This window comes from Nycticebus coucang, chromosome 7, assembly GCF_027406575.1.
Source record: "Nycticebus coucang isolate mNycCou1 chromosome 7, mNycCou1.pri, whole genome shotgun sequence".
NCBI lineage: Eukaryota > Metazoa > Chordata > Mammalia > Primates > Lorisidae > Nycticebus > Nycticebus coucang.
The window spans coordinates 98241475-98257966 of record NC_069786.1 but is presented as its reverse complement, the minus strand read 5'-3'; the positions used below and the strand labels follow the sequence as shown (position 1 = coordinate 98257966).

Below are 16492 nucleotides of genomic sequence, written 5' to 3'. Positions count from 1 at the left end.
TTTTTTTTTTTGAAACAGTTTCCCTATGTTGCCCCCGGTAGAGTGCTGTGACATCACAGCTTACAGCAACCTCCAACTCCTGAGCTCAAGCCATTCTCCTGCCTCAGCCTCCCTAGTAGCTGGGACTACAGGGACCTGCCACAATACCTGGCTGTTTTGTTGTTGTTGTTGTTGCACTTGTCCCTGTTGTTTAGCTGGCCTGGGCTGGGTTAGAGCCTGCCAGCCCTGGGGCATGTGGCCGACACCATACCCACTGAGCCAAGGGCACTGCCTGTTATACTAAGCTTTTACTAATGAGAATTATGTAACAGACCTTTATTCCTTTTTCACTTTGGTTGCCAGGAAATTCAAAGCCCAAAATTCTTTGCATGCTTTTATTTTCTTTATATTTTCCCTAATCCAGATACCTCATTAGCATTTATAGTTTATAATTTGTTTTATTGCATTTGCTCATTATCACTGCAGAACATAAATAAATAAGTAAATAAAAATAATGTAGATTGGGCGGCGCCTGTGGCTCAGTCGGTAGGGCGCCGGCCCCATATGCCGAGGGTGGCGGGTTCAAACCCAGCCCCGGCCAAACTGCAACAAAAAATAAAAATAGCCGGGCATTGTGGCGGGCGCCTGTAGTCCCAGCTACTCGGGAGGCTGAGGCAAGAGAATCGCTTAAGCCCAGGAGTTGGAGGTTGCTGTGAGCTGTGTGAGGCCACGGCACTCTACCGAGGGCCATAAAGTGAGACTCTGTCTCTACAAAAAAAAAAAAAAAAAATAATGTAGATTATGTTGAATCTGGCCATACTCTTTGAACCATGACCAATCAAATGAAAAGTTAGAAGACTATAGAGAATGTTGGGACCCTCCCAAATAGAACCGTCCAGCCCAGGAAAGAATGTCCTGCCCAGGAAGAAATGAGTACACCAATCCCTACACCACCACCACCACCACCCCGCACTCTTATATTCCCACCCTGCCTTAACCCACATGCTGACTTCTTTTTCAAACTCAGTCCGCTCCCACAAGAGTGCATAAAGGCCATGTTGCCCACACAGAACCTGGACTCCACTTCCTTTCGTTCATATCTTGAAATAACCTCTCATTTTCAGTCCTTAACCTCTCAATCTTTGGGTATTTGAAGTATACCGTTATGTGGGAAATGATTAGACTTTATGAATAATTTGCAGAGGTTAAAACAAGCATGTAGGATACATTTTTATTTAATGGCAGAAGTATGTGGTATAATAATCAGGAATTTAGGAATTGATCAAATTTAGGTTTCAACTCTAGTACACTTTTCTAATGTGAATTTGGATGAATTATTTAATCTTTAGCTTCAATTTACTCATCTTTTTTTTTTTTTTTTTTTTTGAGACAGATCCTCAAGCTATAGCCTTGGGTAGAGAGCTGTGGCTTCACAGCTCACAGCAACCTCAAACTCCTGGGCTTAAGCGATTCTCTTGCCTCAGCCTCCTGAATGGCTGGGACTACAGGCGCCTGCCACAATACCCGGCTATTTTTTTGTTGTTGTTGTAGTCATTCTTTGGCAGGCCTAGGCTGGATTCGAACCTGCAAGCTCTGGTGTATGTGCCTGGCGCCTTAGCCACTTGAGCTACAGTTTACTCATCTTTAAATTGGATAGATTATATACAGTAGAACTTCTGTGAGTTGGCTACCCAAGGGTCTATAACAAATTGGTCAACATATGGAGGTGGTCAACATAAGGAACTAGCCGTACTGTACTGATATGTACACATGGTACAGGTCTGGTGTATGAAAATTAGGACAACTTAAAGAGGTTGTCAGTGTAAGGAGATAGTCAGCTATGGAGGTTCTGCTGTATATAATACATAGAGATGCAAACTATCTAGCTCAAAGAACCCGCAGATTTAATGACCTTGTATATGTAGAAGTGCCTAATACAATACCTGACAAACAGCCCCTCACAGGACTTACTTCTTTTTGTGTGTGTGTATAGAGACAGAGTCTCACTTTATGGCCCTTGGTAGAGTGCCATGGCATCACACAGCTCACAGCAACCTCCAACTCCTGGGCTTAAGCGATTCTCTTGCCTCAGCCTCCCGAGTAGCTGGGACTACAGCGCCCTCCACAACGCCCAGCTATTTTTTTTGGTTGCAGTTCAGCCGGGGCCGGGTTTGAACCCGTCACCCTTGGTATATGGGGCTAGCGCCTTACCGACTGAGCCACAGGCGCCACCAGAACTTACTTCTTTATACAAATACTATTAAAGAAATTGTTAGTTTATTTTATACAAACATCAGGTAAGTGCATTAAACTTTTTCTCTACTGCACCCAGATTCCCCATAATAGGAACCTGCGTCGTGACAAAAATATGGCCCAGGAGGACACGTTTTATAAGTAGTGGTCATAAATTATAGATGAAGTATTTATTTGTGTACAAAGTGTAAACCTCATAAAGTTGTTGTGAGAATTAAATGAGAATTCATTTAGAGCACTCAAACAATATCTAGCACATTGTAAGTACTCAGATTTTGTCTTCCTACACCCCCAAATGCAGTTGTTATCAGTCTCTAGAGCTTCCTGTCCAAATGTATAATTATTATTTTTTTGTTGTTGTTGCAGTTTGGCCGGGGTCAGGTTTGAACCCGCCACCCTTGGTATATGAGGCCAGCGCCCTGCCCACTGAGCCAGAGGCACCGCCTGATATAATTATTTTGTTCTTAACTACTATCATGACAGCTTTAGCTTTGTAAGGTCTACATTTGTCTGTTCATCCATGTTTGTTAAAATTTGAGCACTTCCTAATTTTGCCTCATTGCTTTCATTGTCCCATACGCTGACCCTAACTGAGTTCTTTTTTCCAATTACAGGTGACTCTAAATTTTCCAGCTGCAGAATATGTAGTACCTTAAAAGGTAAATGAAATCTGAAACAAGTTATTTAAATGTGCCAGCTGTCAAAAGAAAACTTGGCAATATTGAATTATTAGTATCTGCATGTAGATACTAACTCATGAGAGATACAATCAATAGTTACTCTTGTCAAAAGAAAAGTTAAAAACAGGATTTAAAGAGAGGAGAGGAAAAAAATTCAAGAATGCTGAGTCTTTTTTGGGATAAACTGATTAGTTGGCAGCAGTTGGAATTATCGTTAGTTAGTTTCAGGCCTTAGCAGTATAAATTCTGGAAACTGAATTTTGTCAAAATAGTGAGAGTTGATCAAACTTTCGCTTGCCGAACTCTGAATTTTGTTCAGTAAGGAACTACTATGAAGTGTCAGAAAGATTAACATTTACTATTTAGTTGCAAAGTACCTAGAATGCCATATTCATAAAGTTGTTTGATAAGTATTCGATAAAAGTAAAAGAAGGGGCTTGAGGGTTATTTGATCCAGGCTTGGAACACTAATGAAGTATGGCAGACTTCCCTCAATGGAATATATCTTTGTATCAAACAGATAATAAAATCCACCAAACATTAATTCTTCTGCCCCCTTTCTTTTCTCTTTTTTTTTTTTTTTTTTGGAGACAGAGTCTTAGTCACCCTGGGGTTGAGTGCTGTGTGTCATAGCTCACAGCAACCTCAAACTCTTGGGCTCAAGAGATCCTCTTGCCTCAGCCTCCCAAGGAGCTGGGACTGCAGGCACCCACCACAATGTCTGGTGTCTTTTTTTTTTTTTTTTTTTCAAGAGGTGGGGTCTTGCTCTTGCTAAGGTTAGTCTTGAACTCCTGAGCTCAAGTGATCCGCCACCTCCACCTCCCAGAGTGCTAGGGTTTCAGGCTGCTGCCCCTTTTCTAAACACATGTATCAACTATCTATCCTGTTTCTGTTAATGAGGTTATTATCTGGATTAGTTAGAACTTTCTTTACAAATAAGTTATTTTCTCAACATAGTTTCCTTACTTTAATTGAGTTGAACTCCTCTCACATCTTCACATTATTTCCCCTTGTCCCTCATTTTTCAGATCAAGAATTACCTATAGTCAGATATATATTAATATAATAATACATAGCGTCCCTTTTATACTTTTTTTTTTTGGAGACAGAGTCTTAGTTTGTCACCCTTGGTAAAGTGCGTGGCATCATAGTTCACAGCAACCTAAAACTCCTGGGCTCAAGTGGTTCTTTTGTCTCAGCCTCCCAAATAGCTGGGACTTACAGGCCCCTGCCACAAGGCCCAGCTATTTTTGAAATGAGGTCTTTGTTCTGGCTCAGGCTGGTCTTAAGCCTGTGTGCACAATCTACTCCCCTCAGCCTCCCAAACTAGGATTACAGGCGTGAGCCACTTTGCCCAGCTATCCCTTTTATATTTAAAAAGCCTTTTTAAAATATGATATAAAGACATGTATTTATCATGTGAATGTTTGATTGACAGTGTGAATTCTTCATCAATTTTGAGTGATTTTTTTGCCTTTGTTTAGGTTGACAATGGCAAGTAAACTGGAAATAAAGGAAGACAAGATGCTGGAGGTTCAATTTGTGGGAGATGATGATGTTCTTAATCACATTCTTGATAGAGAAGGAGGTACTAAGTGATTATGCAATTGAAGAGATGGTTATTGTAATGCTCATAGATTATATCACTTTTAAAAATACTTTAACATTTTAATTTGGAAATACAGTACAAAATATTTGATCTACGAAGACTAAATAAAAGCTTTAATTTTTAGTTTAATTATCTGAAACTTTAATTGAAATTTTAAAATAAAGCCTCATTTAATATAAAATGCTCAGTAGTAGTCATAAGTAATAACTTAAAATATGTGGTTATTTTGATTCCCCAAAATATATACTTTCAGGCTCAGCCCTTGTAGCTCAGTGGTTAGGGTGCTGGCCACATACACTGAAGCTGGTGGGTTTAAACTTGGCTTAGGCCTGCTAAATAACAATGACAACTGCAACAAAAAAATAGCCGGGTGTTGTGGCGGGCGCCTGTAGTCCCAGCTACTTGGGAGGTTGAGGTAAGAGAATTGCTTAAGCCCAAGAGTTAGAGGTTGCTGTGAGCTGTGACGCAACGGCACTCTACTGAGGGTGACATAGTGTGACTCGTCTCAAAAAAAAAAAAAAAAAAGGCTTACACACACACTTAATAAGGTATTTTTTTTTTAACTTAGTTATAATCAAAGAGAAAACACTTTTTCCCTAGCTTTTAAGTAATAGTGTAAGTAGTACCGTTTGTTTACTTATTTAAATGTATTATATAGAAAGAATGTGTGCCTGTCATATTGTAATTCTCTGGATGTTCTTAATAGGAACTAAATTAAAGAAGGAGCGAGCTCAGCTTTTGGTCAACACAAAAAAAATAATAAAGACGCCAGAATATGATTTTGATTTGGAGGAAGATGACCAGGAAGTCTTAAAAGATCGGAACTATGTGGAAGTTTTGGGAAGAGATGTTCAAGGTATTTGGGGGAGAAAAATGTATAGTTACAGGTATATACAGAAATTGCTTTGCAGGGTACACAGACGTAGTCTGGTGGGTTAAACAGTGGTATACTTAATTACCGTGTTTCTCATCTGGAAAGTATCTGCTTCAGGTTTCTTCTCCACAGTTCTTTTTATTAAAACAACCATTCTTACACTTAATTATTTTTAAAAAGAAGGAACTTGTAGCCCAACTACTCTAATGTTATTTCTTAACATACTTACATTTTTAACTTACTTAAAATAACTTATAAAACAAGTTTTTTTTGTTGTTGTTGTTGCAGTTTGGCCGGGGCTGGGTTTGAACCCGCCACCCTCGGCATATGGGGCCGGCGCCCTACTCACTGAGCCACAGGCACCGCCCTAAAACAAGTTATTGGGTGGCGCCTGTGGCTCAAGGAGTAGGGCGTCTGTCCCATATGCCGGAGGTGGCGGGTTCAAACCCAACCCCAGCCAAAAACCACAAAAAAAAAAAAAAACAAGTTGTTCCTTGATATCTTGATCTTCTTTATAGAAATATATATATATATATATTTTAAATTTTATTGTTATTTTTTTTTTTTTTTTTGAGACAGAGCCTCAAGCTCTCACCCTGGGTAGAGTGCTGTGACATCACAGCTCACAGCAACCTCCAACTCTTGGGCTCAAGCAATTCTCCTGCCTCTGCCTCCCAAGTAGGTGGGACCACAGGCACCTGCCACAACGCCTGGCTATATTTTTGGTTGCAGCCATCATTGTTTGGTGGGCCCCGGCTGGATTCGAACCCACCAGCTCAGATGTATGTGGCTGGCGCCCTAGCCTCTTGAGCTACAGGTGCTGTGCCTATAGAATTATTTAGAAAGAAGATTCCAAAAAGTAATGTTCAAACCCAGGCATGCTGATATTATGGATTTTTTTTTTCCTAAATACATCAGCCAGCTTCCTGACAGATTATATGTAAAACATTTTTTTAAGCTTAAATTATGTTTTAGTGAGGCTGGGCACATTGGCTTATGTCTAATGCTAGCACTCTGGGAGGCCAAGGCAGGCAGATTACTTAAGCTCACAAGTTTGAGACCAGCCTGAGTAAAATCAAGACTCCCATCTCTGCTAAAAATAGAAAAACTGAGGCAAGAGGATCAGTTGAGTCCAAAAGTTGAAGGTTGCTGTGAGCTATGACACCACGGTACTCCACCCAGGGCAACAGCTTGAGATTCTGTGTCAAAAAAAGAAAATTATATTTTAATGAGGACCCTTCTAACTGACTTTCAATTTACTGCCTATGGTTATAGTTTCCATATCCCTGAATACAACTTTAAATCCTATCTCATATAAAGCATGCAAGGTATGGATAAAAATAGTTTTAAATGTTTTAAAATATTATGATTTTAATACGTATAGCTTCACTTAAATAGTAGTATAATGACAAAAAATATTTTTAAGATATCATGGTGAAATACACATAAAACCTTGCATCTAAATGAGTTTTAAGTGTATAGTTCCATGGCATTACACTGTTTTAAGACCACTCTCTAAAACTCTTCATCTTATAAAACTGAAATTCTTACCCATTAAACAATTTTCTAGACCTCTCTTCTTTCAAACTTTCGAAACCACCCTTCTACTTTGTGCTTTATGAATTTGATTACTGTATATACCTCCTATAAGTAGAATCATGTAGTATTTATTTTTTTGTGACTGACTTACTTCACTTAGCATAATGTTCTTAAGGTTCACTCATGTCAGCTCGGCACCTGTGGCTCAAGCGGCTAAGGCACCAGCCACGTACACCTGAGCTGGCATGTTCGAATCCAGCCCACACCCGCCAAACAATGACGGCTGCAACCAAAAACTAGCCAGGCATTGTGGCGGGCCTCTGTAGTCCCAGCTACTTGGGAGGCAAAGGCAGGAGAATCGCTTGAGCCGAGGAATTGGAGGTTGTTGTGAGCTGTGATGCCATGGCACTCTACCCAGGGTGACAGCTTGAGACTGTCTCAAAAAAAAAAAAGTTCGGGCGGCGCCTATGGCTGAAAGTAGGGCACCGGCCCTGTATGCTGGAGGTGGCGGGTTCAAACCTAGCCCCGGCCAAAAAACTGCAAAAAAAAAAAAAAAAAAGTTAATTCATATTGTGGCATGTAATCTCCCTTTTAGAGGTTGAATAATATTTCATTGTATGTATATACATCTTTTGTTAACCACTCATTCGTAGGTGGACACTTGAGTTACTTCTACTTTTTCACTACTGTGAGTAATGCTGCTATAAACAAGTGTACAATATTTCTTTAGTTATATAATTGTAGCAACAAGTTCTCTCATATCAACTGCATATATAGAAACTAGATATATGATAGAAGTAGATCACTAGGCTAAATGGTGTTGAGAACTCACTCCTATAATCCTAGCACTCTGGGAGGCCAAGGCAGGTGGATTGCTTAAGATTACAAGTTTGAGACCAGCCTAAACAAAAGCGAGACCTCATCTCTACTAAAAATAGAAAAACTGAGGCAATAAGGTTGCTGTGAGCTGTGACACCACAGTACTCTACCCGGGGCAACAGATTGAGACTCTGTCTCAAGAAAAACTGAGGCAAGAGGATCGCTTGAGCCCAAGTTGGAGGTTGCTGTGAGCTATCATGCCATGGCACTCTACCCAGGGCAGGGCAACAGCTTAAGACTCTGACTCAAAAAAATAAATAAGTAAATAAATAAATAAATGGTGTTGTACAATTGCATATTCCCATGAAAAAAAGAAATTGGATGTCTATTTCCCATATAAACAAATTAATTAAACACTTAAATATGAAAAACAAATGGCAAATGCTTTTAAGAGAAAATATTGTTTTGGTCTTAATTGTAGAAAATTTTCCTAAAAATGTGTAATCAAAAGAAAAAAATTAATAAATTTAACTAATTAAAATTCAGTGTTTCTCAAGAGAATAAGGCAGCAAACTACAGACTGGGAGAAAATATTTGCAAAAGACATCTTTTTGTTGGTTTTAGAGACTGAGTCTTGGTCTGTTGTTCAGGTTGAAGTACAGTAGTGCAATCATAGCTCACTGCAGCCTTGGACTCCTGGACTTAAGCAATCCTATAGCCTTAGCTTCCTGCATAAGTGGGTCTACAGGCACATGTTAACATGCCTGATTAATTTTTGTGGGTTTGTTTGTTTGTTTTTTTTGTTTTTTTTTTTTTTTTTGTAGAGACAGAGTCTCACTTTATGGCCCTCGGTAGAGTGCCGTGGCCTCACACAGCTCACAGCAACTTCCAACTCCTGGGCTTAAGCGATTCTCTTGCCTCAGCCTCCCGAGTAGCTGGGACTATAGGCGCCCGCCACAACGCCCGGCTATTTTTTTGTTGCAGTTTGGCCGGGGCCGGGTTTGAACCTGCCACCCTCAGTATATGGGGCCGGCGCCTTACCAACTGAGCCACAGGCGCCACCCTTGTTTGTTTGTTTATAGAGATAGTATCTCAATTTGTTGCCCAAGTTGGTCTCAAACTTCTGGGCTCAAGTGATCCCCTCAGCTTCCTGAGTTACTGGTATTATAGTTGTGAGCCACTGTACACAGTTGCAAAAAAATATATCTGATACAGAACTGTTGATCTAAAATATACAAAGAACTCTTAAAATTCAAGAATAAGAATTCAATTTAAAAAAGGCCAATGCAGTGCTTCACACCTATAATCCCAGCACTCTGGGAGGCTGAGGCAGGAGGATTGCTTGAGCTTAGGAGTTCAAGACCAGCCTGAGCAAAAGTAAGAACCCGACCCTACTAAAAATAGAAAAACTAGCAGGGCACTGTGGTGGGCAGCTGTAGTCCCAGCTACTCTGGAGGCTAAGGCAAGAGGATCACTTCTGCCCAGGACTTTGAGGTTGCTGTGAGCTATAATGCCATGGCACTCTACCCAGGGTGACTAAGATTCTATCTCAAAAAATGGGCCGGGCACAGTGGCTCATGGCTGTAATCCCAGCACTTGGGAGGCTAAGGTGGGTAGATTGCCTAAGCTCACAGGTTCGAGACCAGCCTGAGCCAGAGTGAGACCCCATCTCTTAAAAAAAAAAAAAAGGAAATAGCCGGGCGTTGTGATAGAAGCCTGTAGTCTAGCTACTTGGGAGACCGAGGCAAGAGAATCTCTTGAGTCCAAGAGTTTAAGGTTGCTGTCTGTGAGCTAAGACACTACGGCACTCTACCAACGGTGATAAAGTGAGACCCTATATTAGGAAAAAACAAAAATAGGGTGCCACCTGTGGCTCAGTGAGTAGGGCACCAGCCCCATATACTGAGGGTGGCGGGTTCAAACCCAGCCCTGGCCAAACTGCAACAAAAAAAATAGCTGGGCGTTGTGGCAGGCACCTGTAGTCCTAGCTGCTTGGGAAGCTGAGGCAAGAAAATTGCTTATGCCCAAGAGCTGGAGGTTGCTGTGAGCTGTGATACCACAGCACACTACTGAGGGGGACAAAATAAAACTCTGTCTCTAAAAAATAAATAAAAATAAAACACATAAAAAAAGGCAATGGACCTGAATAGACACCTGATTAAAGAAAATATGCAAATGCTAAGAAGGATATGAAAGGATGCTTAATATCATATTATTACGGAATTGCAAATTAAAACAGTGAAATACCATTATAAACCTATTACATGTAAAATTAGCAGAAATCACAAACACTGACAACATAAAATTCTGACAAGGTTGTGGAGCAATGACAACTCTCTTGTATTACTGGTTGGAATGCAAAATGGTATACTTGAAAGACATTTGGGGGGGCGGCGCCTGTGGCTCAGTGAGTAGGGCGCCAGCCCCATATACCGAGGGTGGCAGGTTCAAACCCGGTCCCAGCCAAACTGCAACTAAAAAATAGCCGGGCGTTGTGGCGGGCGCATGTAGTCCCACCTGCTCGGGAGGCTGAGGCAAAAGAATCACCTAAGCCCAAGAACTGGAGTTTGCCGTGAACTGTGACATCATAGCACTCTGCCAAGGGCAATAAAGTGAGGCTCTGTCTCTACAAAAAAAAAAAGGAAAGACATTTGGGCAGTTTCTTACAAACAGTCCTTACCACACATTCCAGCAATTATTGTCTTTGGTGTTTAATCAAATTATTTAAAAACTTATGTCCATATAAATACCTGCATGTCGACCTTTACAGTAGCTTTATTCACAATTGCCAAAACTTGGAAGCAAGAAAAATGTCCTTCAGTAAATGAATGGATAAACAAACTGATACATCCACCTGACCATGGAATATTATTCAGTGCTTAAATAAAAAGAGAGCTGTCGGGCCGCGCCTGTGACTCGGTGGATAAGGCACTAGCCCCATATACCGAGGGTGGTGGGTTCAAACCCAGCCCCAGACAAACTGCAACCAAAAAATAGCCGGGCGTTGTGGCGGGCGCCTGTAGTCCCAGCTACTCAAGAGGCTGAGGCAAGAAAATCACTTAAGCCCAGGAGTTGGAGGTTGCTGTGAGCTGTGTGATGCCACGGCACTCTACCGAGGGCCATAAAGTGAGACTCTTGTCTCTACAAAAAAAAAAGAGCGCTATCAAGCCATTAAAAAGCAATAGAAGAACCTTAAAAGCATGTTACTTAGTGAATGAAGCCAATGTAAAAAAGCTACCTACTGTGTGATTCCAACTATGTGACATTCTAAAAAAGACAACTATGGAGATAGTAAAAGGATTAGTGCAAAGTCTTTTTTAATAAAACAACTTCTTTTCATCTGATACTATAAGAGAGTGAAAAGTCAGGCTATAGCATAGAAAAGATATTTCTTCTAAAAGAGAACATTTGTGAAAAAACTTTGAAGCTAATTGGTGATTAGGGAAATGGAAATTAAGATACCGCTCTTCATGAGATGCACTTTTTACCACTGGTTTGGCAAGATTAAGGAGTTTTTTTAAAATCAAATATTAGTGCAAATACAGACTGAAGGGAACACCTACTTTGGAAGAATTTGGGACTATTACTATTACGTATGAACATAAATTACATATAGTAGACCCTCCATAGCTGACCACCTCCTTAAGTTGACCTAATTTACATGTATTAGACGTACACCACATGTATGTATCAGTATAGCAGGCCTAGTTCCTTATGTTAACCACCTTTTATGTTGATGATTTGTTACAGTCCCTTGAGTGGTCAGCTTATAAAGGTTTAACTGTTCATTGAACTTAAATATATCTGTTTCCAAAAGAAAATTAGTGAGGAGGGTATTGTTTTACATTTTAAAAAATATCTTTAACATCTGCTTCACACATTCCATTAGCCAAGTGATATATCATAACATGTTGTGTACTTTCTGGAATACTTCACTGTACAGTCTTGACTGAGTCAAAAGGTAATTAATGCCTTAATATTATTATGAAGTAGTTTGGGCCTTAGAGACCTCTACAGTCCCCAGACCACACTTTGAGAATCGCTGTGCTAGAGAGTAGGCTATTAGAAATGAACCTTCTATATTTTAGAGATAGCACTTGTTGATATTTAAAGCAGAGATTTAAGAATGTCATGTAAGTCAGGTCTTTTAAGAGAGCTTCTGCCATACAACAGCTGTTTAAATTTCATCCTCAGCAATTGTACTTTTTTTTTTTGAGGCACCCTCACTTGTCCTCAGTTAGAGTGCTGTAGCATCACAGCTCACAGCAACCTCAGACTCCTGGGCTCAAGCGATTTTCTTGCCACAGCCTCCCAAGTAGCTGGGACTACAGGCGCCCACCACAACACCCAGCTATTTTTTTTTTTTTTTTTTGTAGAGATAGAGTCTCACTTTATCACCCTTGGTAGAGGAGTGCCGTGGCGTCACACATCTCACAGCAACCTCCAACTCCTGGGCTTAGGCGATTCTCTTATCTCAGCCTCTCAAGTAGCTGGGACTACAGGCGTCCGCCACAACACCCGGCTTTTTTTTGTTGCAGTTTGGCTGGGGCCGGGCTCGAACCCACCACCCTCGGTATATGGGGTCAGTGCCCTACACACTGAGCCACAGGCGCCGTCCCAACACCCAGCTATTTTTAGAGACAGGGTCTTGCTCTTGCTCAGATGTACTTTCTACATTTGATTCAAGAAAGAAATATAACCAATAAAATCCCTTTTATTCCTCCCAAAGCAATTACTGTCATGAAGTGAATATATATTGTAGTCTATGGTTTGTTTTTTGTTTTTACCTGTATTTTTGTGTGTATCTGTGTTTTGTGTGTTAAATTTTATATACAGTGTCATAGTCTGTTTTCTTTATTATGTGTTTTTAAATATTACACACATATATATTTGTTACTAAAACTGTGTGCAAGGCTGTGAGTTTTAGTTAAGATTTTTATCTTTTTTGGGCGGCGCCTGTGGCTCAAGGAGTAGGGCGCCAGTCCCACATGCCAGAGGTGGTGGGTTCAAACCCAGCCCCGGCCAAAAAAAAGATTTTTATCTTTTTTCCCCTGGTAAGTAACTTTTTGCTTTCATCTTAAATGTATGTTGCATTTTCTTTTTCAGAATCATTGAAAAATGGCTCTGCTACAGATGGTGGGAATAAAGTTTACTCTTTTCAGAATAGAAAACACTCTGAAAAGATGACAAAATTAGGTATGTTGCTTTCCTGTTTCTGTAATTACTATTCACCTCTCCTAAGGTGTATATAACCACATTCCCCATGATTATCATCCCATTGCATTTCCTAGAAAAATGATGAGAGAGTCCCTACAATTAGTGAATGATGATAGAGTAAGAGAGTGATGTCATTTTAAATGGTATGTAAAATTATTTTTATTTCATGCTCAGATGTTTTCTGTTCTTAGCTAAATTATAAGCTTCTCATAGTAGGAACCCAGTCTTCATTTTTCCTTTCTTCTTCCCAAAATACCTAGCTTAGGTTCTTAATAAATTTTTGTGAAGTAATGAATGACTTAAGATATTCTGAAGTGATTAAATAATAGTTTTACACTTTGTTTAGAAAAATGTTGTTTGTATTATAGAAAACCTTTTACATAAAATTGTTAGGAATAAAGCCAGGTGCAGTGCCAGACACCTATAATCCTATCACTTTGAGAGGCCAAAGAAAGAGGATTCCTTGAGCTCAGGAATTCAAGACCAGCCTGAGCAAGAATGAAATCCCATCTCTACAAAAAGAAAAATTAGCTAGGCATGATGGTTTGAGTTTTTAAATTCCCAGCTACTTGGGGGGCTAAGGCGGAAGGATCAGTTGAGCCCAGGAGTTTGCGATTGCTTTGAGCGAACGTGATGCTGCTGCTGCTGCACTCTAGCTAGAGCAACAGAGCAAGACCCTGTCTTCTCCCCACTCCCACCAAAAAAAATTGTTAGAAATGGTTTTTCTAACTGAAGTTTCCACCTATATCAATTACACCTGAATTGGTGATTTTAAGAAAACTAAACTAAGGCGGTGCCCATAGCTCAGTGAGTAGGGCGCTGGCCACATACACTGAGGGTGGTGGGTTCGAATGCAGCCTGGGCCAGCTAAACAACAGTGACAACTACAACAACAGTAAAAAAAAAAATATCTGGGCATTGTGGCAGGCGCCTGTAGTACCAGCTACTTAGGAGGCTGAGGCAAGAGAATCGCTTAAGCCCAAGAGTTGGAGGTTGCTGTGCTCTGTGACACCATGGCACTCTATTGAGGGCAACATAGTGGGACTCTGTCTCAAAAAAAAAAAAAATTCAGATGACAGTGGAATTGGATCTTGTAGTTTGATGTCATTTTTAAAAGCTTTTTTTTTTTTTTGAGACACAGTCTCACTCTGTCACCCTGGGTAGAGTGCTATGAAATCAGCCTAGCTCACAGCAACCTCAAACTCTTGGGCTCAAGGATCCTCATGCCTCAGCTTCCCAAGTATCTGGGACTACTATAGGAGCTCACCACAACGCCCAGCTAATTTTTCTATCTTTAATAGAGATGAAGTCTTGCTCTTGCTTTGACTGGTCTTAAACTCCTGAGCTCAAGCATTCTACCTGTCTCAGCCTCCCAGAGTGCTAGGATTACAGGCATGAGCCACTGCACCTGGCCCATTTTTGAAAGCTTTAAGGGAAGGGAATGATATACACGAAAGCCCTTTGAAAATTAACAAGATCCATAATACACAAAGGTTTGGTAGTACCAGAAAGTCAAGAGTATGTAGTTGTCTATCTGGTAAAAAATAGTTCTATAAGAGGGCTTATAATCTGTAATTATAAAACATGTATATTTCTTTTTTTTTTTTTTAGGTTTTTTTTTTTTTGTGGAGACAGAGTCTCACTTTACTGCCCTCGGTAGAGTGCCGTGGCGTCACACAGCTCACAGCAACCTCCAGCTCTTGGGCTTATGTGATTCTCTTGCCTCAGCCTCCCGAGCAGCTGGGACTACAGACGCCCGCCACAACGCCCGGCTATTTTTTTGTTGCAGTTCGGCCGGGGCTGGGTTTGAGCCCACCACCCTCAGTATATGGGGCCAGCACCCTACTCACTGAGCCACAGGCACCGCCCAACATATGTATATTTCTTAAGTGGTGCATTTTTTATTCAGTCATTAGCCAATGACCTGTGTAAACATTTCTGGTCATGTAAAAATCACACTCGTTACACGTTAACACTGATGACGTAAAGGAAGCAGTTATAAAACCTGTGTTTCTGAACATGAGTTAGTCATTTGCCAAACTGAATTATTGACATAAAGAATCATATAATAAGGCTGAGTACAGTGGAACACACCTATAATCCTAGCACTCTGAGAGGCTGAGATTGGAGGGTTGCTTGAGCTTAAAAGTTCGAGACCAACCTTCGCAAGAGCAAGACCCCATCTCTACTAAAAATAGAAAAAATTAGCCAGGCATTGTGGTGGAGTTCAGCTATTTGGGAGGCTAGGGCAGGAGAATCACTTGAACCTAAGGGTTCAAGGTTACTGTGAGCTAGGATGGTGTCATGGCACTCTAAACTGGAACAACAGAGTGAGACTGTATCTCAAAAAAAAAAAAAGCCATAGTAGAAGCAAAGAAAATAATGGTAGTTACCAGGTGCTGGGGTTGAGATGGTTTGGGAGATGCTAGTTTTAAGTGTTATTGCTACAAATGTATATAAGTATGTGAAGTAAAATAATTATCTTTAAAATATATATATATACATAAATATTGGTTATTACAAAAGTTTTGAGATATGGAAAAATCAAGAAACATAAAACTTTCATAGTGACTTATTTCTGTGTGTATATACACACACTACAAAAGTTTTGAGACAGACTATTACAGTCCATTATTTCACTCCCAAGAAATAGCCAATAGTGTCCTTTCTGATCCACCCATGCAAGTTTTAACTTGCTTGGCTTCTCAGGGTTGCTGGGAGGGCTTCGTTTGTTTCTTACATTTCTTGATTTTTGTGTATCTCAAAACATTTGTAATGACCCGTGTGTGTGTGTGTAAGACAGGCCAGATAATACATTGATGAGAAGTTATAATTTGGCACAGATTAGTTTGTTGTGTAAAATGCAATAGAGATGAATTATTAGTGAAATGAAAAATAAAAGATGCACAAATTTTATACCCCCCCCCTTTTTTTTTTTTTGTAGAGACCAGAGTCTCACTTTATGGCCCTCAGTGGAGTGCTGTGGTATCACACAGCTCACAGCAACCTCTAACTCCTGGGCTTAGGGAATTCTCTTGCCTCAGCCTCCCAAGTAGCTGGGACTACAGGCGCCCACACACAACACCTGGCTATTTTTTTTGTTGCAGTTTGGCCGGGGCCAGATTTGAACCTACCACTCGTGGTATATGGGTCTGGTGCCCTACCCGCTGAGCCACAGGTGCCGCCCAATACTCTTACTTTTTTATTATCAGGTTCAACAGCTTTACCATTATATTTCACTTAATATCATCAAAACAAATATGAAGTAGGAGCCAGAAAAAAATTACAAAAGCTTTACACATGAATTGAAAGTATGCATATAGGTGATTGATATAGAGGAGAGGCCAGCAGACACTTTTCTGTAAAGAGCCAGACAGTAAATATTTTTGGCTCTATAGGCCGGATAGTCTCTGTGATGGCCAGGTTTGCTGTTGTAACCCGAAAGCAGATATAGATGATGGAAGATGATGCTGTGTCTGTGTTCCCATAAAACTTTACTTAAAATAAGTGAAAGACTGATTA

The 16492-nt window shown here is 40.4% G+C and overlaps 1 protein-coding gene across 2 annotated transcripts in view; it reads left to right on the top strand.

The window, feature by feature from the left end:
• Nucleotides 1–16492, top strand: part of ORC2 (origin recognition complex subunit 2) — a 61635-nt gene that overhangs the window by 1882 nt on the left and 43261 nt on the right. The window contains exons 2-5 of one of the 2 annotated variants that reach the window (XM_053596623.1): nucleotides 2847–2891; nucleotides 4397–4500; nucleotides 5228–5377; nucleotides 12860–12949. In XM_053596623.1, coding sequence (XP_053452598.1) covers nucleotides 4404–4500; nucleotides 5228–5377; nucleotides 12860–12949 — 337 coding nt within the window. In that variant the 5' untranslated portion in view covers nucleotides 2847–2891; nucleotides 4397–4403. The remainder of the gene's footprint in view (nucleotides 1–2846; nucleotides 2892–4396; nucleotides 4501–5227; nucleotides 5378–12859; nucleotides 12950–16492) is intronic. The other variant, XM_053596624.1, reaches the window with a different exon arrangement.